Here is a 26,382-nt window from a genome sequence, read left to right as displayed (position 1 = left end):
GACGGGAGAAGATAGTCATCATCAGGCAGAAAGAGAGCAGAGAGAGGGGGGAGGGGAGAGAGGAAGAGAGAGCAGAGAAACGTCAGCATCACGGAGCGCTGTGGCTCTGAGCAATTACAAGGCAAAAAGAGACATGTCGTGGCAGGTCGACCAATAGTTGTGTGCGTGAGGGAGAGGCTCTGTACAACAACAATGGGAAGAGGAGGCAGCCGTCAGCTACAGTACATACCACACTGTGGGTTGGGCTAGCACAAACGGAGAGACTCTGTTAGAGGAAAGAATGAAACGCTGGTTCAGGATCCAGAGACGGTAGAGCGGTTATAACCTCGCTGTCTCTCCCTTTTCCATCGGACCTCTCAGCCCAGATTGAATATTGGCTTTGAAAACACACACAGGGAGGAAAAAAAACTGATTAAAGCACTAAGCAATGCCAGAGTGGATTTCAGCACGCCATGTTTTGTGCTTATGAGGAGGGGAATGAGTCACGGTTAAACACGAGCTGTTCTCCCACCGGTCTGATGTGAAGAGTTTGCTCAAGAGAGCCGGATTTCGAGAAATGTAGAAAACAATAATGACTGTTTAGAGTCTTGTGGAAGCTAGTGGAAAAGGCGAGAAAGAAAAATATATTTCCATTACTTAAAAAAAAAGACAGAAATGTTAAGTACATTTGTGTTTAAAGACGTGTCAGAGATCATCCCATGTTTGTTTTTAATTAGCGGTGGGAAAAAAGTAGATATAGCATAGTATCGCAATATTTTGTGTGGTAATATTGTATCAAGACATCAAGTATTGATCTTTTATTATATAAACTATTAACATCTAAACAATTTGATGGTCGCTATTCTGTATTTCAGAGGTTGTATCAATTAATAAATAATAATAATAATAGCTAATTAATTATAATAATTAATTCAAATGTTATTTTTATTTAAAAACAAAACATTGTGACTTGTATATAGTGTGTTATTCTAGGGTTATATTTTATATTTTTTATGCTAGTCATAGTAGTCGGGTATACAGTATATTATAATATTATTTTTATTGTGTATTCTATTGATATATTTCTCTAGTCTTCATTTTATTTACTGGTCCGGTGCATTGCCTGGATGACCTGCTGCTGTAACACAATAATTTCCCAATTTGGGATCAATAAAGTACATCTATCTATCCATCTATCTTGTAGCAGGCTCAGTGTTAAAGTAGTGAAGATGCTGGCATCATATGAAATTAGAAAACCAAAGGACAAGGAATCCATTGTTACCAACCATGTCATGTTAGCTTGTTAGGAAGAATATTAAATAACGCTCCAAAGTTGTGCAAAATTTTGGTGAAGAAAAACTGGCATGGCCATTTTCAAAGGGGTCCCTTGACCTCTGGATCAAAGAAATATAGCAGAATAAAACAGATTGATCCGAACACCAAAAAGCTCTCGTTTGAAGGACTTTTATTAAACGTTACAGCGTCAAAAAATCCTTCAAACGGCAGCTATTTGGTGTGCAGATCAATCTGTTTTATTCTGTTCCTTGACCTCTGACCTCAAGATATGTGAATGAAAACTGAGATGAACAGAGTGAAAAATATATCTTATTAGATAAAACAGATGTTGACAAACTGCATAATTTGCAGTTGGAAAAGGTAATAAATATAATAATAAAGATAATATATCTTACGGAAATACTTATATGCATATCGCAAAATGTTTAAAATCTCAATAAAAATCGTATTGTGACTTAAGTATTGTGATAATATTGTATCGTGGGGCCTCTGGTGATTCCCACCCGTATTTTTAATATCCACTTAAGACTCAAACGGTGCTTAAGATTTGCCATTGTGTTAAATAAAGTGGACATATAAAAAGGTTAAACTATTAGAAATCTTCTGGGCACAAAAGTGTAAGCTGATCAAAGAGCTTAACTGCTAAAAGGTTGGAGAGATGCTTCGTGTAGTGGGAGGACTGGGCCGGGACAGAGCGCCCACGAGGCTGATCGCTAATCCCAACATCCAGCGCCTTGAGGCTGCGCCGGAGGAGACTCGGGCTACGGGGGGCGTTAAAATCCCCTGCCTCACTCTGAAGTGCCTGCCTGGCTGTGAATATCTCCCTTTCCCCATCTGTTACCGATGGCACTCGCCCGCTAAGAGCCGCAAGGGGGGTGGATTGAGGAAAACACGGGTGGTGCAGGGGGGAAGACAAGGGTTTTAGCCCTCTTTGCTCAGGCAAATTAAAATTCTAATTATCCTATATTACAAGCTGGGAGCGCTCTAAAGCAGATCAGATACTGATGACTTCTGCAGCCAGCTGTTTGGCTGCTCCGTAGAACAATAGGCCATAAAAGAGGGTGTGTTTTCCAGTGTGTCAAGAAGAAGCAGGGGAATTTGTGTGTGTGTGTTACTGTATGCTGAAGGGGTGTGTGTGTGTGTGTTGGATTAAAAAACCAAGAGGATGATGATGCTCTCTTTGGCCTGGTAAATATGTTTATGTTGCTTCGTTGGCATCACTCCAAGTCCTCTGTTGTTTTTGATGATGTTGCCGTCATTTTTAGACCGAGGGTGTTTTTGTTTTTTGCCACGTTCCCCCGTCTCTCCCGCTAATCCGTGGGATTTTTAGCCAAGCTGTTGTTATTAGAGTGCAGTACAGTGCAGCACGGTGGGGTGGTGTTGGAAAGAATAGGAGGGCTCACAACTCATTTCTGCCATCGGCGGATAGTAGTTGCTCAAAAGTCTTTAATTTCCTCAGATCATTTTTTTGCCATTATTGGACAGCTGACAGTGTAGCTGCAGACAGGAAATGGGGAGATGGGGAAAGAGGCGGGAATGTCACGCTACAAAGGAAGTCAGGCCGTTCTCATACACCATTCGGAGCTATACCTATACGAAAAGTCATACACTGTAATTTGTAGATATCCAACAAAATCAATGTGTGTAATCCACTTAAATGTGAACCAGGAAGTATAAAGAGCGATAAACGCTGCGTAGGGAGGAGGTCGGGGTGGAAGAGTGGGGCAAAAAACACCGTACATTTGCCCAGGAGACCGGTGTCCGTTTCCCGTGTGAAACCAGAAGTCAACATTGATTTATTTGTCACGTAGCTTCCGTACTTAAGTTACGCCAATTGCGTTTGTTATTTAACTCAAACCACGATCTTTTCCTAAACTAAATAGTTTTGTTGCCTAAACCTAACCAAGTCGACCGTTTCCTAAACCTAACTAAGTAGTTTTATTTTGGAGCGGAAATTGAGACGTGCGTCACATGTTGCTGGAAATTCGTAGGAAAAGGCACGAAAAATTAGCTTTTCATAAGAAATCATAAGAACCGTTGTATGTTGAGGAAGTACAGTAGCAAATCTCTAACAGTTTCCATATTCATTAGGACATTTTTCAAGCAACAATGGGAATGATTCACTCGAATAGTTTCAGTTTCATGATATTAAACTGAATATATTTGTGTTTTGGTGCTGTTGGACAGACAAACCAAGACATTTGAACACATCATGGGCTCTAGAAACTTGTAATGGGCATTTTTTTTTTTACAATTTGCTGACATTTTATAAGCAAGTAGTAGTCTAATAGAAGACAGACACATAATTAGAAAGTTAAAGTTTGGTAAACTCATACGTTAATCTGACTTAAATTCCGGTGACAGTGAAAATGTAATCTAGAGGTTATTAAGCGAGTCATAGTTCAGCTGCAAAATGTGATATTGTATGTATAAAAGTACGTTTCCTGCACTCACTTTCCTTCTTTCACACATACACAAACATCAGCTTTCAGTGAGAGACGCTTCACACAGTATGAAGTGACACAACTCGCTGTACGCTGACCTGGTTGGGTGACCGTAACACAGGACGCTTAACGTCTGGGTGAGCGATACTAGCAGAGTCATATTCTACAGCGAGCGAGTGAGAAGTCGTCATGCTATAACACTGACACGCACACACACACACACACACACACAGTCCTTTCTGCTTTCATATTCTGTCCTCTCATAACAGCTGGGAACTGACTCAAAGAGAAAAACTAAAGCAGATTTTGTTAAACAGGGGGAAAGGTTATGGGAAAGAAAACGCGGAGAAAAAAACAGCTTATAAAAAGGTGGACTTGTATTACTGTAGGGCAGAAAGAATGCAGAACAAAGCTGAAACCTCAAAGCATGAAACCCATTTTTTTTTCCTCAAAAAGCGCCGTTGTTCCATCTCCAGGGCCTCTGGGGGAAGGACTTAACTGAGAAGGAGGAGGGAGGAGGCGGAGGAGGATGAAGAACAGGGAGGCAGTGTGAGGGAGGTGCCGGCACATTTATGCAAGAGTACACACAGATACAGGCGGACAGTTCACTCGCTATGCAAGTGTAGGTTGCGAGTGTTCCAAGGCGGCGTTGTAATCAGCGGGTTGGCGTTGCTCACTGACATCCTATCTGAGGGGTGTGAGTGTCAGACAGAGCGGTGGGCACTTCATCGCCACACACTCCTATAAAAGGCAGACCGATGTCCGTATTGTACACCGGCGCCAAAGCCAACAGTGTCATTTCTACAGTAAACAGGAAGTTAGCCAGAAAACATGAGTCAAACAGCTGTGGGCTTCCAAAAGAGCATTTCCAGAGAACTTAGCGGTCCTGCTCGTCACATCTCTTCCTGCAGCTGCAAACACAGGCACACTGCGTACACCCAGGGGTGAAGGAAGTCTCTAAACAGACAGAAACATCCTCACTCTCCCCACCCATTCCTCCCCTGCTGTTGCAGTGCGTTTAGAAAAGCCACGTGCGCACCCCATTGTCCCCGCTCGCTGAGGGACAGGGCGCTGTGACAGATTTAAGCAGCGTGCCTGCGAACAGGACAACAGACAACTTTGCATTTGAAGGGTTAAATATGCATGAGAGGTGGGTGAGGGCAGGGGGGGATATCGCCATTGTGTGACCCTCTTTCCAACCCCAAAGATACAACACATACACACTGTGCCCTCCAGTAACAGATGGGAGGATGTTAGCGAATGGCGAGCTCCCCCTTCTCTCCTCTATCAGCCTCGCCGCTGAGGACAGCTGGGAGGCAGACATTCCTTCTTCTCAGCTTTCAGAGGAAAACAAAAGAGTGTGTGGGACCCCTCCTACACACACGTGCATGTGTTCAGACACACACATACACACACCCCCACCCTAAAAAACTGTCAATGCGACTGTGGGCTGATCATATTTCAGCAGCCTGGGCCGACCGGCCAGTAGAGGTGTATGAGTGCTGAGCTTGGGACATTTGTTGAAGGTGAAAGTCAGGGAGATAATCCCAACCCTGCTTACCCGGGCTGGCACGCTCATATGTTGGTAGTAGCAGCGAGGGGAGGGCAGTTTAAGGCTACATCCACACTAATACTTCTTCCCTTTGAAATGCATAACTTTTGATACATTTATGCCTAGCATCCACACTACTCCGGCATTTTTAAGCCCCTAAAACGGAGACGTTTTCAAACGCTTCTGACTCCGTTTTAGTTTAAAATCTTTGGGATTGCGTTTTAGTCTGGACGGACAGAAACCGATGACACAGACACCCACGTTCGCTTCTTGATTGGGTCTTATCAGTCATGACGTGTCCTTCCCTGATTCATCATGTGAACCTTTTCCGGAAGAAAACAACGACCTCCAGTGGTTAATTTCAACATGGCTAACGAGTTACAAGTGTTGCTGACCTTGTTGTCTATGCTAGCAGCTGTTGTGCAGTTAAATTCTGCATTTTATAATACCACTACTGCCTACATGCGCAGGAGGAACGCTATTATTTGAGCACTTTGCATCAATTCCCGTGTCCAGCGCTGCTTCCTGTTTACACCGGCACGCGCATGCCCAGTGTATGTGAATGGTCATGTGATATGTGTTTTCAGACATGGTAGTATGGACGGAGATTAATTCTGAAACGGCCCTAAAATGCTCATCTGGACTGAGATCATTTTCGTATTAAAACACCGTTTTAAAACAAAAACGTATTAGTGTGGATGTAGCCTAAATCTGTTGAGAGCTGTAATAGTAATTACAAAAAAAACCTGCAGTAAGACAGAGCTTAGTCTGCAGCTGGCGTTTCTTATCTTTACCTGCATGCTTGGGTTTGCATGGTGAACAGGTTCACTGAAACAGCACAGTACATACTGTCCTACAGAAAACACAACAGCAACTTTAAATGGAGCGGTCACATTGCAGCAGAGAGCAGGAAGACTTATAACAGGATTTAGGATGCATGATTGTGTTGATTTATCCCCGTAAGAAACAAAGAGGCAGGGGGAAACAAAGGGATATTAAAAACTGAGACGACGTCCCGCGCTTTGAATTACATCTCCAATGATTCAACAATGCAGTCGCTGTTATAGCCAGCCATCATCACCCTAATACAGTGAGTCCAACTGGACTTTGATGGAGCAACTGCTCCGGCGTGTCACCGAGAGGGTGAACAAATGGCAGCAAGTGTATGACCTCTTAACACATGCAGCCGACTGCTCCGCTGAGAGGAGAGGTATGCTGTATGTTGTTAACACTAGTGGGTTCTTACACGCTAACATGGTGTGTGTTTAGTAGACAGTATAGGTTATTGCAGATTGCTATCACCTCAAAATACACTAGAGAGTACTGAAAACCAATCTCCTTATCATACAGGAAAGCTTATTAAAGGACGTACTCGCCAAAAGTAAATGCAGATACTGTGTGTGTTTACATTGTTGCTAGTAAGGTTGTACCAGGACAATCCAGGCATTTCTTAATAGATAGTATCGGCTATATACTTCAAAGCTTTACTACTTTAAAGTATATAGTATAGAGTATATATACTATATACTTTAAAGTCTTTGTTTGCTCTGGGTATGTTCCTAATGAACAACATTGTGAGCATATGATTGGGTCTTATCAGTCATGACGTGTCCTTCCCTGATTCGTCACGCCCCATCATGTGAACCTTTTCCGGAAGAAAACAAACGACATCTGTTGTGTTTTCCTCCCCGTTGAACGCCTTATACTCTCCAAAAAAATATCAAGCTCCTGAGAAACTATCCATTAGCCTCAAGTAAAAACCAAGCAAGCCACGTCAAGACAAGTTGGACAAAGCTTCAAGTCTTTTTACAAGAAGATAAGTTGAGGAAGTGCACACATTTTAAAAACACTAGATGAAGGGAATTTTGTTGTCAGGAGGAAGTCCAGTGAGAGAGTTACTGACAAACTACTGTTTATCATCATGAGGAAGATGCTAAGTACTGTTTATACCGCTGGCTAGACTTCTAACACAGCCAACAGTTTGTGGTCGCAAAAGCAGATACGAAATTGCATCATCATCCAAAGCCTGGATAACATCACCAACACTCACCAGTAACTTGTGAGCGAGTGAGAGTGTGAGAGTGTGAAAGGAAGCCATAAACAATAGACAATATAGTTGTTAACTTACACATACTGAAATAAATGTTGTGACTCATAAGTCATCAAGCGTTGAGTCAACATATGCGTCACTAGTTATTTTTAAATGTGAAAAATAATTTCCAAATAATCTATAATGTAACTCAAGCCCATAATAATAACAATGGTTTCAGCCCACACATATAAACACAAGCTGTTAAAGATCACGTGTTTTAAAAAAAAGCTGCAGTTTTGATAATTGTTTCAGTTATTTATCAACTAAAAACATAAAATATCTGCAGATTATAGCTTCACAAATAGTAAAGCTTTCTCAATTTCTCATTATAAATTCATAATTTGGCTGTTGGTCAGACTAGAGATGTCTTTGGACCCTGAGAGCTTGTGATGTCCATTTGTTATTGTTTATAAATTAAAGATTATCTTTTTTTAATCTACAGATCAAACAGATATGCAAATGAATATAAATATGACATACATGCACGCTTCTCATAAATCCCGACACAATTATCCAAATGGACTCCAGCGTGGCCGGTACAAAGACCTTCGCCATTTGGCTGCTGCGTGTTGCAGAGAGCTGTTTACAGATGATGTAATAAGGACAGAGGGCATTAGAGTGGAGCTACGCCAACTGGCCACTAAACATCTCAACACTCCACCTAATGGACTGGTTACAGTTTGAGGGATGGCATTAGACCGGCACAAAACAGAAAAACAGGAACTAATGAGAGGTAGGCAGGAGATATTGAATGTTAATTAAGACATCCTGCTGGCAAAAATCGAGACATTGAGGCATGTATCATGTAGTCAGAGTGGAAACTGATGGCGGTGTCAAGGGAGTGGTGCAGAAACTAGGGAGGCCATGCTTTAAGTCAGGCCCGCGAGTCAGCAACTGTACTCTCCGACTTCCCTCTGGAGTGAGAACAGCTAAGAATCATGGGTTGTGGAGTGCCATCCCCTCTCTTCCCCTTATTTACAATCTCTATTGAACATCCATTGAAGCAGACATGAATCAGACAGCAATGATGAAGCCGTTTCTGCTGAAATGCAGTCAGTTAAAGAGGAGCAGCTGTACAGCGCCTCCGCCCATGACAACAAGCAACATGAATGCAGCAGGATAGCACATGTACAGCCCAGCCCTTCCCGTCGGCACAAAATCATCAAGTCCATCAGATCAAGTGGTTTTACTTTATTTTACAGCCTGAGAATGACTGTGTTCGAGTAGCCTACGTGTTCTTTGGATACGTTATTTAGCAAGTAAACTAGTAGAAGTTTTGATGAGATTTTGGGGTTGGGCTAAAGCTGAAAGCTGAGTCAACAGATTAAAGGCTTGTGCGTGATGCAGTAGTACAGTATTGCCCCATTTCCAATGTCTCGCAACAGCTGTGGCATGTTGAGGCATGTTCACATGTATTTCCACACTGCTCTACTTTAATGTGCACTCCCAGCAGGAGATAACCAAGCTGACTGGCGACATTACAGTCCAAACCAGTTGGCAACCTCCGGGTCTGAAAAGTGAAGCCAATGCAGAAGTGCCTTAATTCTTTCTATCAGCCAGCAGGGGGTGACTCCTCTGGTTGCAAAAAGAAGTCTGATTGTATAGAAGTCTATGAGAAAATGAGCCTACTTCTCACTTGATTTATTACCTAAACATGTAAACATGACTTTATGGTCTCAATCGCTAGTTTCAAGTCTTCTTCAATACAGCATGATGTTCATTTTGTAAATTATGGTCCCATTTAGAGTCAAATAGACCATAAAGCAGGGGATGCTTTAGGACGTGGCTACCTTGTGATTGACAGGTCGCTGCCATGGCGTTATCTGGTCTGGGAGTTGTCCGTGTTTTCGTCTTAAAACTTCAACCCTTTCAGAGTGTGTTTTCAGTTCATGAAAGTTAATTGTAACATTTTAGTCACTAAAAATGTCTTCAGGTTCGGTTGCACCCCCTCGTTTCTCTTCTGGCTGCAAAAAGCCAAGATGGCAACAGCTAAAAACCAAGATGGTGACGGGCAAAAAAACTAAATTGGCGATGGCTAAAAACCAAGCTGGTGACGGCCAAAATGCCGACCTCAAGGCTTCGAAATGGCAGTCCCACAAACCAATGGGTGACATCACAGTGACTAAGTCCACTTCTTATATACAGTCTATGGTCCAAACATGACAGTTGCAGCCTTGACTGACCTGTTGTTGTGCTCAACTGATGATTATGCAGTTGCAGGCGACTAACGAGAAACCACTGTTTAAACTAAGACCCAAAAGTCTTGTTATATCCAGCTGTCAGTACTTTAGTTGCTGCTGTCTAACCTAAGAATTTCTGCGGCTTTGTGTTGTAATTGCACTTTTAAGATGGTGCTAATGCAAGCCAAACATTTACTGCTGCTTCACATTAAAAGTAGAAACCGCTTGGAAGCTTTATTGTGAAGCAGATACGGTAAGTGCAGCATTATTTGCCACCAAGGTTAGCGAACAACTGCTACCTCTTTGGCCTATAAGCAAGATATGGACATCTTTCTCTGCTTTTTGTCAGTTTACAGTTTAAAATGGTGAAAACCGCAGAAAACTGGTTAGCTGAACAAACCTCAAGCCTTCAACTTGTCATCAAGACATCACCATGTGTCCTTCTGTTACGGTTGTATATAGAAAACCATTCAAGCTGTACCCGCGTCACGACACGGTTGCTCAGTCTGACACAGCGTGGATGTCTCAACCATTGGCAGATTCAGCATGTGTGTAGGATGCTCGGTGCCTTATGTGTGAGCTGATGAACTTGTCTGAACAGGATGCGGCTGTTGACTAACGGTGTAACGAAAAATCAGCCCACACTGATTCAGTAGGCATGAAAAACACACATCAAAGAGGAACGGGGAAAAGACAAGACCGATGAAGAAAATGGGAGACAGAAGTTTAGAGTTCAAAACAAAAAAAAAGACATTAACATGAATATGTCTTTGGTGAGATTTTAAGGAGACAACATGACAATGCAAAAACAAAAAAAGAAAGAACAAAGATGGTCGAAAACAGAATGAAAGCAAAGAAAAAAACTAAAGAAAGAGAGTGAATGAAAGAACAGAAGCAGAAGCAACAGAAGACAGGAGAGGCTGGGGGATATATTTAGCAGCTCATTAGTCAGAGATGTCCTCTACTCAGCAGGCTGGTCCCTCAGATGAGGCCCTTTGGAAATCATTATGACTGCCTGCTGCTTCAGACAACCACACACATTTTACTGGAAAACAATTTACAAACTGCCTCTCCTCTCCCCGGCAGCCTTAATGTCGATTCAGAATAATCCTCAAGTTCTGGAGAGGGGCCTAAAAACAAAGCTTTGAACAAAGTAACATGGTGTTTTTAATAATAGTAACTGCACAGGTTTTAACATTACACCCACTGTATTAACATGACAAATAACCAGGAAGAGTTTCGTTATAAATGCGCCATATAGTATATCTCGACTTGTATGTTATCAGATTGGACCGTTGGTACGCCTGGTGCTGCCAGTGCCACCACTTCCTGCTTTGACATTCATTAACCTTTACAATACAGCACCTGTCACCAGTGGAGAAATAACACGGTGGTGGTCAGCACACGAAACTAACTGCAACCAGGAATATCTGCAGCAGGAGAATAATGTGAAACGCAGACACCCCAAACATTAAAAATCTGATAAAATGGGAGTCAAAAGATGAAAATCACATCTTATGATAAGCACAGCGCACTGGTTCCCAACCTAGGGGTCCCAACCCCCACTAAGGATCTAGAAATATACAGCTGGCCTATATCTCAGCATTTCATTCATTTCTGTGAAGAAAACTAAAAATTTTTTTTTATTTTTTTAATGATTTGGATTATTATTTAACTTAAAATTTTGAAAGGTACGCAGTTAAATCAACCGAAGAGCTACTAGAACAACGACCAAGCGTCAGGGAGTAGAAAACACTGACGTTAGCAGGTGAAGCGGCAGCGCTGTGTAGCTAACGCTAATCCTGCCCATCTGTGATCTTCTCCAAGTAATTGAACTGCCTGGTCAACTGTTAAAAGTGAATGAAACGGTCCGCACTGCAGTGTCTGTTTCCATGGAGTATTTCTTTGTGTGGCGAGGCGTTTAAAGTTTCCCTTTAGGGCCTGATTGGGTGGGAGAGCGGCTAAATGACACGGGGTGAGAGCAGAGAGTGATGGCTCAAGTGATAAACACACAGGTAATGAAAGAGAAAGGCTGATGGATTCGACCGGACCGCCGCTAATGGGCTCTCTGGTCTCACCTGGCTAATGGCTGGAGCCTTAAAGAGAGACAGTGAGACAGAAGAACAGAGACATCATAGAGAAGTGGCTGTGTGGTGCTCAATATACTCAGTCACACACACACACAGAGTGAGTTAGCGGGCCTAATTGCAGAGTGGTGATCTAGTGGAGCTGCAGCTTGCTGAGGTTTGGCCTGTGGCTTCCAACACCCCCCTAAAAGCCCCCTTTGTTCTCACATTTCAGAGCCGGTAGCCAGCGACGTATTGCTTTACTCCAGCTTGCCTGCAAACCGCCGCGCTAACAGGACTTCAGGGGACTATTCTCAACCGTTAATTGCACAGGACCCATTGTTTCCCCCCCTCGGGCTGCAATGTTTGCATACCCAGCCTATCTAGCAAACTTTCTGGGAGGCACACTCAAACACTGTGGCTTTTGTTACACACACACCGTTTTGTTTGGCTACAGAAAGCAACAAGTTTCAAAGACTACAGCTGTTAGAAGACGCTTGAAGCAGGGCAAGGCTCATTCAGATATTTTCCTCTGCGGTCAGAGCCATGACGCTATGCTAGCCACTGGAGTCTACTCTGTTATTAAAAAGAAAAAGGGAGTTGCCGAGTCTTTTTCCTTGACTTTCGAGAAAACATCCTCATATCCTAGTACACGGTGATGCAAGACCTGCCAAAACAAAAGGCCTTCATCAGGTGGAGAAAAATGTATTCAACTGGAGCCAACAATCCAAAAAACAAACACAAATCCCAGAGGAAATAAGAAAGGCGGCTCTCTGCTCCGTCTCTTCGCTCTCCTCCCCCTGCTCTTGACTTTACCCTATGACTCCACTTTTCTCCCAGGCCGGGGGAAAGCCATTTCCCGTTCTCACACATGAACATGCATAAACGTCACAAGCACACGGAGCACACAGCAGGCTTGTTTGTGGGAGACTTCTGGTCCTCACCGGCACTTTTCCTGTCCAGCTCTAACTCAACTTCAGAACACAATGGCTTTTTAGAGGTTTATCTCTTTAAGTGGACCCACAAGGATGGTCCGAGTCCTTTCGCTCCTGACATATAACACTGTTAGAGCAGAAAACACGGCATGTGATCCATGCGAATAGACCCTGTGGCGCTCCGAGTTCCCATCTTTATTATTACTCACTGTCTGGGTCCACTTCCTCTGAAACAAACCACAAAGGCTCACTGTAAGGAATTGACACCATATTAGGAGCTAAGCTCCATGCAGCCAACATTAGTGGGATGTCAGATAGACTCAGAAGAGACATGAAACAAGCAATATTTGCACTGTGCCCTGAAAATCCTCCAGACTGATGCCATTTATCTTGTGCATACACAAAACAGTGTTTGCTGGCACCCAGCGTGAATGCAGAGGATGTTTTGTTTAGCATGAAGCTACTTTTGGAAGAATCATTAACACAAATCGTACGCAGTAATCACAAACACAAATTTGAGGCAGCCATTTACATTAGCTCAGCAGATACCCCGTTGATAATCTTGTTTACAATGAGAACAACAGATAAAAAAGACACGGCTCGGACTGTGATTGGTGCTAAAAATACCACGGCCCCAAAAGGCTTTGTGACTGCTTCCTAACAGAGCGTATTAACAGGTACAACAAATTGTTGTCTTGGCCTTTATACTGAGAACATGAAGCCACCAATGCAGAAGCTCAAAGGTTTTCCTTTCTTTGTTAAAGAGACCTCAACCTTTACTGTCTATCATCCCGTCTCTCCATCTTATTTCTCATCACTTAAAGGTCAAATTTCCGTAAAGACCACAAATAGAAGTTTGATGCCTCTCCGTCTGCGCCGTCTCTGGTGTTTAGAGCTTGTTCTCTAGTATGCAAATGCTGCACAGTATATTTTCTAAGTATCCATTTCTATTCATACCGCACACTGCTATTTGTAAGAGTCTGGAATAAGCCTGTCAGCAGTGATGAAATTTCATATTCATGGAAAATTTCCAGAGCAATCTCCATCCCTGGAACACGTCAAGGGATTACCTGTGTGCATTATGTATGCTGTGCAGGAGAGGGAGGGAACTAATAACATGATGACTTTAAAGCTTCAAAATGAACGTCTCACCTTTATGGTAATATTTCTAATTATAGATACTTCCATGCTCTAAATGCTGCACTGGTTATTTTACTATTGAGATTTCTGTTATGTCTTTTTTATGTTTTCATACACGCCATTTATGCTGCTCTGATTTATATTCACTTTTCTTGGCTTTGTCCTCTTTTTTTGTACTGCAATGAAGACAACCAAATAAGCATTAAAGTGACATCTTTTCTCTTGTAATCAGGACTGGGGCTGCACGATTTTGAAAAAATATGTAATTGCGATTATTTCAGACTGATACTGCAATTTGCGATATGAGAGGGAATTATAATTTTTACATCATTATTCTCATTTTCATTGAAAAACATAGTAAAACGATTATGGTGTGAAACAAAGATGTTTTCTTAAGCCTGCAGAATATGATGTGCAGGTCAGGACATCTCTGAAGCACCACAATATTTCATTTAAAATGGTACTTTGACACACATTTTGCCTTTAATATTGCACCTCCTGCGATTTGAAAACTGCAGTAGGCCATATTTCGATAAAATTTTGATTAATTGCGCCGCCCTAATCAGGACCGTGATCAAAGACATACTTTGTTACTTCTGTTATCAAGGAGCAACGACTCTAAATCTTTCATTTCTCAATATGAGTGGCGTGTGATGTGTGATTAAATATTTAAAGCCTCTGAACACCCACATAGGTGTTCTCAGTTAATCTGGGTGATTAGACCTCTTCTCTATAGACTAATTGAGTGACATTTTCCTGAATCTCCTGTTAGCTTTGTTGAACCGGTTAGGGCGGGACTAATTACACCTTTACCATTCTTATTGGTAGATGAAGACTTGTGACTCCGACCCAGCATCAACCTGAGCAGAGGTCTAATCAGCCAGAATAACTGAACACACCTGAGTGGGTGTTCAGAAGCTTTAAGTTCATACTTCAGTGCCTGAATTGAAAATGCTCTCAGAAATCTGAAACTCTGCACTCAATCATCAGTTAGAGGTTAGAAAGTAGGTTTATTTCAATACAGGTCTTTTATATATTTGAGCTTATATTCATTTAACGCAGGAGAGCAAATATCAAGTGCTATACAACATTTTGAAGAGCCAGTCCTCTTGAACTGTGTGTCAGCCTGAATACTGGCTTGTACACTACAAGGAAGTCATGCTTCAAATACACAGCTACGACAACACCTAAAACAACCTTTGTATTGTTGTCAGCACACTCAAAGCACCGTATAGAATGTTCCGTGACCCGTTATAAAACTAGGTTAATTACAACGTAAATAATAGCAGAGTCAATATGAAAACAAAAGAAACTATGTGACTACGTAAAGGGTTAGTTTGATCGGGTGTGTTCGCACAGATTCCTTCAAGTGCCGTACACATGCCACATCTTTTGTGCGCTCAAATCCATTGTTGTCAGTATAGATGCGCGGCAGGCACGCCCAAACGCAAGAGCGACGTCATCACGAGATAAAAATAGTTTCAACTTTTGGAACGCTGCAGCGCGCACTGCATGTCAGGTGACAAGGAACAAGTTAATTATTTGAGTGCAGGGCTATCCAGAGCTTTATGATCAGTCCCACGGACTATTTTACTTGCTTCATACCGCCACAATATCCAGTTGAAAGGTCAGCCAGATTGACACATCGAGCAGTGAAGCTACTGTGAGGGATTTACGGTGCTGGAAATCCATTTATCTTTGTTTTGACTGAGTTTAGTTTAGTCAGTGAGGCTTCCTGCTAAATTACCGCAACTTCATCGTCATCATCATCAGGTTATGCAGGTTATATTTGTTAAGAAACGACAGGCGCGACAGGACCGCAACCTCCCAAGGACAATGGAAACAAAAAAAAGTAGCGCAGCTGGCATTTTCCATGCATTTTAGATGCGGCATGTGAACGGCCCCGAAAGAATCAAATGAGATAGTCGGTCTAGTAGCCAGTGGAAATAGTCCTAGTGGTGGAGTCTAGAGAACTACCTGTCCTTTTCCATCAGTTGACTGGCAGTCTTAAAGGCGCAGGTGCATCATGGGTACTGGAAAGAAATTCTAGGGCGCACATTTGCCCCTATGTAACGCACCAGCTGTCACGAACACAGGGTCGGTCTTAGGATCTTATACCGTCTGTTATATGTATGACATCCACAAATAACCGGAGTATGTGGAGCACACACAGAAAGCACACAAATACAGTACACAGAGCACGTGGGCTGGGGATTTGAGGACACATCTCCTTGGTATTGGTAGGCAGTGTGTTGGATGCAGAACGTGAGCGTGATACCAGCCCCTCCGGGCTCCACATGAATCATGTATATTACATAAGACTTGAGAGAGAGAGAGACGATACACTAGGGATCAGCGGTGCCCTCCCCCTGCCCATCCACCACATCTCTTTCCCTCTATTCCTTCTGTTGCTGCTTCTCACACACTTGATTCATTTATTTAAAGAAAGTAAATCAATTAAAGCTTTAAAAACATCCACCCCTCACACACATTTATCACACACACACACACAGTCGGCCTCCTCTCTGTGGCAAGGACATCTGGCACGTTTCACAAGCTGGCTATGTGAGGGGAGAGTGTGTGTGTGTGTGTGTGTGTGTAGGCATGTGTGTGTGTTTGTGTGGGGGGGAGGGGGACTGGAACATTGGACGGCTGAAGTGAAAGGAAAGCTGGCACAAGTGGCGGAGTTCAGCGAGTACATGCCATTAACAGAAGAAACAAGAAGGACACAAGCTCTATAGTAGGGCCGGGACGATTCAACTATCGCCTGATTTGATACTATCACGATACTTGGGTGCCGATTCAATGTGATTTTTAAGTATTGTGATTTGATATTACGATTTATTGCTTTTTTTAACACTAGATCATGGGAAAAAGTTAAATGATACACTTTTTACTTTGTAAAATATCTAAATTAATTCAGTAAAAATATTTGATTTTCAGCATGTATATAGTCAGAGATGTCCTGAGGTCAAATATATCAGTCATTGTCAGGAATTACTTGTTACTTTTTTTTTTTAGCAACCCAAAAATCAAAGAACAAACATTTCTGTCACAAATTAGTGGTATTTTATTTTTATTTTATAAGGGACATGTAATGTTTTATACTTATACTTATTTCCATATATGTATTTTGTATATAGTTCCTTTTGAAAACACCTTATTTTGAAAACCGGACATAGTCACACGTGTATACTTCTGCCTACTTCGCCAAGTCCGTCGCTAGCTCTCCCGTCAGCTCTGTTCTCTTTATACAAATGCATTTAACATAAATGTCAGTATATGGGTGCCCTACAGTTGTAGCATCGGACGATTTGACCACGGAGATGAGAGTGACAGCTGGCTTGACTGCACGTTACCGCAATACGATAACGTTTCCTGTCCATGACAGAGTTAGCATGCGGCTTCAGCCATGATGAGTAGCTCTGCTTTTCCTGTCAATGTGTGAAACCCAAAGTGTTTCCATACTTTACTGTATGTGTAGTGTTTACCACTTTGGATTTAAAATGCGAGGGTGCAGGTCGTATCCACGCCGACCCCCCGCCGCTTTCTGCTGTCTACGGCCTAGCTTGTTTTGATTGAAGGATATGGCACGAATATGAGGTCACGTTGCTCAAACTACAACAATAAAAGCGATAACTTCCTTCTAACTCCGCATTAGACTCAAATGAAGCAAATATATAGTTTCTGGCATTAGAAAATAGATTTCAAAATCGTAAAAAAAATAATTGCGATACATAGGTGAATAGATTTTTTTCCCCACCCCTACTCTATATGTGCTGTGGTGGCTGATGCCACTTCCAGGCGTGAACCAAATGTCCCTCCTCTAGGCAACAATCAAATCAATTTGAATACCTCACAATAAAAGATAATAATCTAAGATCAAAACCTGATCTGAAGGTTGTTGCGGGGCGATAACCAGAGCTTGCTAGCCGTGCTAAAAAAACCCAGAGGACGCTAAATGTCACGGCTGATTAAAACCTTATGACAGCAATGTGACCGCAGACAGCATCATCTCTCCGTTTCACTCGATAGCGGAGGAAAACTGTTGCGACTCATTAGGGCAGTGAATGGATTCGCAGAGTGGGTGGGATTGAGCTCTCAGCCGCCGCTTTCTGAGGCAGAGGAACCTGACCGACCCAAGGGTAAAAGGAAGCCAATTTAATCTAACTGACCTGCAAGACGGAGGGGAAAATAACCTCAATCAATTCTCAAGAGACGGGCGAAGATGGCGGTTTAGTCGATGTGTATCATGTGGGAGCGGAGAGAGAAAAAAAAATTTGTGTGTTTGTGTCTTACCTGATGCGTGACCATGAGGGAGCAGGGTGAAGAGGAGGAGAAGCGCGGAGGCAGCCAGCCTGTGGGCTAGAGAGGAGGAGGAGGTGGAGGAAGAGGAAGAGGAGGACGGGGCTCTCGTCTGAAACGCTACCATTCCATCGCACATCTTTTCCTCCGGCGACCAGCGAGAGTCCTCTACGGCTTAACCTGTCCAGGCCACATAGAGAGGAAGGGGGGGAGGGAGGATTACTATCAACATTCAGCGAGGATTATGTAACCAAAAGCAACACAGAGCGACAGAAGGGAACACAGTGAGAGAGATATACGGGAAAGAGAAAGGGCCTTCTGCACGTCATCAAGTGTCAGTTGGTTTCCTGGTAATAACGAAGGCATGAATGACTCTACGTGTATTTCCTCTTCTCATACTTTAGTTCCTTAAACGGCAGCCTGCTATTTAAACCACCCACAGGCAGACAGACAGCAATTTCCAGCGCTCCCTTTTTTGAAAACCATCAGCAGCAGCAGCAGCAGCAGGAGAGTTCCTCTGATCTCCCCTCGATCCCCACTTTTGGCTCTGCCACGAGATCTAACTAAATAAAGCAGCCATTACACTCCGCTGTAGATGATGTAACGGGGAAACAGATCCGTGCTGCTGATGAGGTGGGAGCATTAGAGGGGAGAGAGGCTAAAAGTGTGAGAGAGAGAGAGTCAGCGCAAACCAAAACAGTGATTACAAGTGCAACTTTTGCAAAAAAAATCTTAATGGGTAGGAGAGGAGCTGCATTTTACTGTAGCTTCATCATTAAATGAGTAAAACTTCAATAAGTTTAGGACTCACTCGTGTATTGGGCAGAATTGCCTATCAACAAAACTTTTTGGTATTTGGTCAATAATAGTTTGTTTATGCATTTAGAAATGTCAGGGCTGTAAAGGTTAACGCGATAACAACGTGTTAGCGCAAATTCGCCACTAATTCCTTCAACACAAATTGCAACTTTTAGGTTCTTTTACATTGACACACTGACAGCTGTTGTTGCCTGTTGGGTTTGAGTTTGCCATGTTATGATTGGAGCATATTTTTTAAGGCTAAATGCAGTACCTGTGAGGGTTTCTGGACAATATTTGTCATTGTTTTGTGTTGTTAATTGATTTCCAATAATAAATATATTCATACGTTTGCATAAAGCAAGCACATTTGTCCACTCTCATGTCGATAAGCGTATTAAATACTTGAAATACTTGAAATCTCCCTTTAAGATACATTTGAACAGATAAAAATGTGCAATTAATCTGCGATTAACTATGGACAATCATGTGGTTAATCGCGATTAAATACCTTAATCGATTGACAGCCCTAATAAACATACATAAACAAAACCTTTTGTAGCAGGGATTCATCTAATGTATTTATTAAAGCTTTTTTGACAAAGAGGGTGCAGCACTTTACAGTTGAATGATAAACAGATGCCATACCTGCTGTGATGCTATGCTGCCATATGCTGCACATTGTTATAAGCAATAGAGTTTGACAGATAATTTATGGAAAGATAACTTAATCAGGTGCTACTTTCTTAAATATGTCCTGTACTCTTTATCTGCTCATATGGTCAACATACTATATAAGCTGTAAAGTATGTTTTTTTGCCAATATCAGCTTAACAAGCTTCTGTTTGGTTCCTTGCCCCGCTTATGACGGACTGACAAAATGTTGTTTAAGTTCTTATCTACTAAAAATTGTTGTATATGTCTGCAAAAAACAAAAACATTTAAATGTCAAATCAAACACTGTGTTCCCAAAACAGCTGGACGGCAGCCGAGAAAAGCGAAGAGGAGATTAAGAGTTTTATCTTTAAATCAGAAAACACAGACAACACAAATCTCTCTCCATGATACCAACTTAAAAAACGTCCTAAAAGCATTTGTCGGTTGATTGGGGGGATACAACGAGACGAACACCATCATTACATAAATGAGACGCAGGTGCACATAGTGTTGTTGCTACAGAGAGATTGGGATGAAGTAGCAGTAGTTGCGTTTTTGTGGGAGAACTAGCTTAATGCTGGCAGACAACATATCCTCAAGAGAGGGCAGAGGGCCCATTACAGCTACACAAGGCTGCTGAGCTAATGGCTACAGTAATGGCATGGCTGCACTTAGAGAGAGCCGTGAATTTGATTGCAGATCTGCTGCGTGGCCACTGGCACTGCCACGGACGACCTGGAACTACAGCGACGAGGGAAGTAGCTGTAAACACACACGTTCATAGTTGTTTTTCCTGCTCTAGGTTACATTTTAAATGACCAAAAGATCAAGATATTTCTTTCCAAACGATTTTCCAACACAAACAGCAGGACCCCCTACTGCCTGCCACCTTTCTGATGTCCCTAGGATGGAGGCATATACCTGCATGTGGTGCATGCCACTGGGAGAGAGTGACGTAAGCCGGATTTGGCAGGACAGTTTGGGTGCCGCATTGAGCCAAAGGGCAGGCAGTCAAAAACACATGCAGGGGGCTCTGTGCCAGCCATTTGATCCATAGACACTTTCTCATTTGTCCATGTTGGGATCAGAGCGCTGCTGGGTTACAGAGAGGCCCTACGGTAACTCACATGATGCTTTTACCAGATGAATGTCTTATAAATATCAAGGACAAACAAAAGTCACAAAAAAATATGTTTTGTTCACTCGTTGGGATGTAAATAACCACTTGGGATGGCATTTCTAATGCAGTGCTGACCTCCTGAGAGAGCTGAGGGCAGAGTATTGACCGGCAAAGTGAAAACTTAAGCAGAATTAGCTCAATTGCTTCCACACAAGAGCGTCTGAGAAAAAGGACAAAGTCATTAAATCTGCGCTAAGGTATCCCACGAAACACAGCGTTCCAATTAGCTGGAACAAGATAGCTCGGAGCCTGAAAACGGAAAGATCTTTTAATGCGCCGACTGTATGCCCATGTATTTAATTGATTAATAACACAGCAGGCAGTTTGACAGCAAAAGAAAGCACAAAAATACTTCAAGTTTGGATGTCAACTTTCGAACTGTGTGGGTTTCTTGTCAGACGCTGCCAAAGATGTCGAGCTTGACGGATCACATTAAAGAACGAGCCGCTATTTTAAAACTTCCAAGAGATTCAGTTTGTGTTTCCTGGAACAAAATTTGGTGTCAAACCACGTAAACAAACACTTCCTGCCGGCAGCTGCATGTAGCCAGGTAACATCGGCTTTCAGGCCTGTAGTGCCACTGATGTATGTACAGTCAAACAGCGTGTGTTTAAATAGCTATCAGTATCATTGCAATGTCATTCTTAATGGCTGACATTCAAGCCGTTATTGCAGTATGACTACTCGCAGTTATATTAGTGTCACTGGAACAGGATCGGTGACAGAATATGATATATATCTTATCAAACGGGAAGCACCAACAGAAGCTACTAAAAGGATTTCAAATATACGAAGAAAGCAAAAAATGATCTAGACTTACTCAAAGAGGACCTATTATGCTTTTTACCCTTTTCTTTAGTGTTATATAGTTTTTTGTGCATGTAAAAAGTCTGCAAAGTTACAAAGTCTACGCCAAAGGGAGTTACTCTCTCCCACAGAAACACTGCTCCTGAACTGCCTGAATCGCCTTGATTGAAGTCCCGCCTTTTCCTCCGTAGCGTGGTGATGTCACCAAGTAACACATTTTGCTTAGCAGCTAGTTTGGCACACCCTCAAACAAAGCTAGTTATTTCATCTCACGCAGGCGCAGAACGTACGTGGTAGTTGGCCGTCGGCTGTAGTCTTTGCGGTGTGTTCGAGTGAAACTTTTTGGCCAAGACAAAGGCGATGTGAGGCGACTCAAAGGTCCGCCTCCGTCGCCGCTAGTTCTTTGATGTCGGGTCGGTGTGTCTGGGCCATAAGACAGAGGGTGAAAAGAGTTGCTGCAGCCCAGCCGGTATGAGAAAAATAAAGCGTGTTCTAGTAGGAACCCAAAATACAAGTATGAACCTGAAAATAAGCATAATAGATCCTTTAACATATTTGATAAAACATGTAATGACACGAAACACGTCAGCTCATAACCACAGATGTTGCAAGAAAGGCAAACACTTACTGGCGTCATACAGAAGAACAAGACAACTTCCTTGTTTCATACAAGGAACAGGACGGGACAGTGGATTGGATATAATTGTAAACTGAGTATCTTTTGGTTTCTAACTGTTAGTCACATAAAAAAGCTAATTTAAGATGTTACCTACTTTAAAAAATCATCAATAATGTAAATAATCATTAGTTGCAGGCCTAAATGACATTGCTAAAAATAGCAAGGCTATTTCTCAGTTGTGTAGGCAGCCATATTTTCGGCCCATTTCATTAAGAAATTGGAGGTTTTCACAGCATAAATACTTTGTCTGTTTAGTCCTCCACTTGGGGAAAAAACTACGCAACTCTCCACTTCAGACACCAGTGAGACGAGCAGCCAGCCAGCAGGCTGCTACTGCAGTTTTTCAGCTGCCCGAGGCTCCTGGAATGCAAAGGGAGCCAAGGAGAGCAGCAGCGCAGGCATGTGTCCGGGAACAGAGAGCACTCAGTGTGCCAAAGAAACAGCCGGGAGGAGATTTCCACCCGATAGGCCCCAATGCTACTGCTGCTGCTGCTGCTGCTGCTGGTAGAGCCCGCCTGGGCCTGTGGAGGGAGCCCAGAGACGGGGCTCTGCATGGCAGCACAGAAAGGACCCTTTGTTATGAAGCATTATGTAGTGTTAAGCCCCACAGCGCCCGAGCACCCCCCTGCTCTGCCGCAAGGAGGGGGACAGAAACAGACTGAAAAATGGAGGAGAGAAGTAAGATGAAACAAGAGAAACACTGTCATATGTTATGTTGACAGTGGTGAAAGGTGGGGAAAGCCGAGAATGGGATTGAAGCCAAACACAGTGTTCTTATCTGTACTCACAAGATGTTTTCTCTAAGCTATGTTGTCAAACAGAAAAAAAAGCCTCTGAATGCTGGACTGGGAGTTGTAAGAAAAAAATCTCACTGCAGTCACACAATGGGTTTTAAATTGAGAACCATTAAAGCTGCCTATTGTATATCTGCTAGAGAGCCAGAGTGTGTACAATGTGTAAGAACAAAACAAGTCGATCCGAACAATGGGAGTCAAATGAGGGATTGTGACACTTAAGTTCTGCGGGCGAAAAACATCTTTAGGTTTGAATCAAGTCATTAAAAGTAGAAAATATATACACAAACACTGGGTATTGTTGATCACTTAGAATGATAAAAACATAATAAAATACCAGGAAATAACGGAAGCAGGCACGCAAACACATAAAATAACAGTTGCCTACAAAAATCGTATTGGCGGAATTTCTAGGGACAAAGTAGAGCAATGACTAAGTGCAAACAACATACTGTTTGGTCAGTTTTTATATTTGATCTTTCATCACAGTCCCGCTCGACAAAGTCGCCCACTAACGGGACAATGTTCACTGATAGTGGGTTTTATACTTGTGGGCAGGGAATTAAATTAGCACCTGCCAAATACAAGGTAAATGTTGGCAGTTGCAGGTAAAATCTCAGGTCACCTACCACCGTGGCAGATAGGTTTTCCTTATATTAAGGAATATTTATAAAAAGCTTGGAAAAGATTGACTAAGTCAATAGTTTATTTCATTTGTAAAGAGATGTGCCCTCTCAAAGTAGTGCTACGGTGTTTGATGTTACAGAGACTGTGATGAAGGCAAATGCAGATCCCACTGTTCAGATTGCATGAAAAAGTAAACTTTTTTTAACTCAGATTGTATGCATATGGTGGTGATCTTTTTACTATGACAGTTTTCCTAAAATTACATTAAAAGAAATCGCAATATATCGCCTTGCTTACAGTATCGTAATATATTGAATTGTAAGCCCTGTATCATGATATGTATTGTATCGCCAGATTCTTGCAAATACACAGCCCTAGTTTTCCTAAAAAAAATTTTTTTTTTTAAATCGCAATATATTGAATCACTACATCTGTATTATGATGGGTATCATATCACCAGATTCTTGCTCTACTTCATAGGTCATTTAAACGTGTATATTTCATCTTTGTTCTCTATTATGATGATAAACAGCTCACCTTTGGACTCCCTGCACTTTGCTGTGGTTTAAGTGTCATATCTCACCCTGCCCAGCTAAACAAGTTATGACTCAAACTCTCAGAGGGAGGGCGTGGGGAAATTACACTGCTAGGAATATCTGAGCAAGACGGGACCCTCAATAACTCAATAATAATACATCTCTGTAACTGTACGAAACGTGGTCTGTCTTAACTGGCTTCATAGCAGCTCTAAAGCAGAGTCACACGCTTCGACACGTGCAACTGTACTGCGAGCTATTTAAACAAAGAGTGTGGTGGGCTGCCAGCACTACACACACACACACACACACACACACCAATTCTAACAAAAGTAGCTATACAATACAATTGTTAGAGCTTCTGTCCCAGCTAGTCTCACGTTAAAAAAAAACACCATAAATAATCTAGATATTGTGCTACAACGTGTATTAACTGTACTCTGTGTACAATAATTGTTGCGTTTACAATACAGTAACGTTACAGCTGTTAACTGTTAGAGACTTTAGTCAGTGTCATTGTCAGTGCATGTCACAGCCTAAGAGACAACCACAACAACACATAATAGATGTAACTCACACTCTGCCTTTTATTTACTTTACTTTTTATTTTGTTCTTTTTTAAAATTTGTATTTATTATTGAATTGACGCTTTGTGGCAATATTGTTCACCTGACAGTCATGCCAATAACGCAAATTGAATTGACTGTACTAACTAGCTACTGGAGCCAGGTTTTTACTGTTTTTATTGTATTTTCTAAGCACTTTACGATACAACTTTATTGCCATTTTGCACTGAAATTCATTTTGCATCCATAGGCAGCTCAGTTTGAGGAAAAAGTACACATACAATAGACATACTGTTACCATAGACGGACAGACAAGTAAAACCCATCAGACAAAAAACAAAACACATCACAATTATTCATACATAACCCATTACAAAATTACCATCTGTCCTCTGGATTTACATGTCTTTAGCAGCACATTAATTATTATTTAAAACTTTGTCAAGCAAAGGGTGTGTTATATGATAACAACTTTACTGACATATATGTCAGACATATATTAATACACTGAATGTGAAATACATTTGTCTCTGCAATATATCCTTGATCTAATATACACCTCAAGTGCAACTACCTTTGTTTACATTTTATTTATTACATCTACCCTACCTATTTTACAAGTGCAATTACCTCTGTTTACATTTTATCTATTTTTTATATTTTATACTTCTAGTGTAACACTTCTGTTTATATTTATTTATTACATCTACTTTACCTGTTTTATTTATATTCTATTCTTTGTATCCCAGAGTTCCTAGCGGCTAGCTTAATTAACAACACTTGACGGTTGAAGCTAGTTAGTTGATAAAACACTAAATTGACAACTCATTATTCACCTTGACTAATCAGTAAATGTTGCTGTAGCTTTGTAAACATGTTCGGCTGTTTTTAATAATATAAAAAACGAATATAACAAGGAGGAAAAGAGAAAGAGAAGAGCTCTAGTAGTGGCCTTATGTGTGCTTAGCTTGCGAAAAACAACAAGAGCAGACTCACCAACGTAAAGGTTACCAGCGGTGGAGTCCTCTCTCTCCTCTCTCTGCTTCACAATAAAGGCATTAAAGATGGTAAAATAATGGCGATAACTCCAAACTAGAATGTGGTAAAAAATAATAGTAAAAAATGTGATGTTTTCGTCGTGTAGTTCCGTCAGTAAAGTGATCCGTTTGTTCCTTGTCCTCCTCGGCTTCTTCTAGGTGAGTGAGCGGAAACACAACTCAACTCTACCAGCTGCCTCGCTCTCTGGCTCTCGCGCGGTCTCCATGGCTACCTCGGTGAAAAAGGGCGGTGACTAAATCTGTCACAGGGCGACTACGACTTCAAAATAAAAGCACAGCACAGAGACAAAAGAAATCGACAAAATAATAAATAATTAAAAAAAATACACCCCAAATTCAGAACAATAAACACTGCATATGTATTTTTCTTATTTTGTCGATTTCTTTTATTATATTTTATTATATCATATTGTATTGTATTATATTATATTATATTATATTATATTATATTATATTATATTATATTATATTATATTATATCATATTATATTATATTATATTATATTATATTATATGATGTTATATTATATCATCAAAATAATAAATAATAAAAAATACACCCCAAATTCAGAACAATAAACACTGCATATGTATTTTTCTTATTTTGTCGATTTATTTTATTATATTATATTATATCATATTGTATTGTATTATATTATATTATATTATATTATATTATATTACATATTAC

At 41.5% G+C, this 26,382-nt stretch overlaps 1 protein-coding gene across 2 annotated transcripts in view; it reads right to left on the bottom strand.

The window, feature by feature from the left end:
- susd6 (sushi domain containing 6) overlaps nt 1–25,891 on the bottom strand; it is a 37,266-nt gene extending 11,375 nt beyond the window's left edge. Inside the window, exons 1-3 of one of the 2 annotated variants that reach the window (XM_074615883.1) lie at nt 25,630–25,890; nt 21,722–21,854; nt 17,984–18,169 (exon numbers count right to left, since the gene is read on the bottom strand). In XM_074615883.1, the coding sequence (XP_074471984.1) occupies nt 17,984–18,128 (145 nt within the window). In that variant the 5' untranslated portion in view covers nt 18,129–18,169; nt 21,722–21,854; nt 25,630–25,890. Of the gene's footprint in view, nt 1–17,983; nt 18,170–21,721; nt 21,855–25,629 lie in introns of both variants that reach the window. The other variant, XM_074615884.1, reaches the window with a different exon arrangement.
- Nucleotides 25,892–26,382: the final 491 nt, after the last annotated feature.

The sequence above is a fragment of the Sebastes fasciatus genome, chromosome 18 (genome assembly GCF_043250625.1).
Source record: "Sebastes fasciatus isolate fSebFas1 chromosome 18, fSebFas1.pri, whole genome shotgun sequence".
Taxonomy (NCBI): Eukaryota; Metazoa; Chordata; class Actinopteri; order Perciformes; family Sebastidae; genus Sebastes; species Sebastes fasciatus.
The sequence above is the reverse complement of the archived record's forward strand: the minus strand, read 5'-3'. Positions and strand labels throughout refer to the sequence as shown.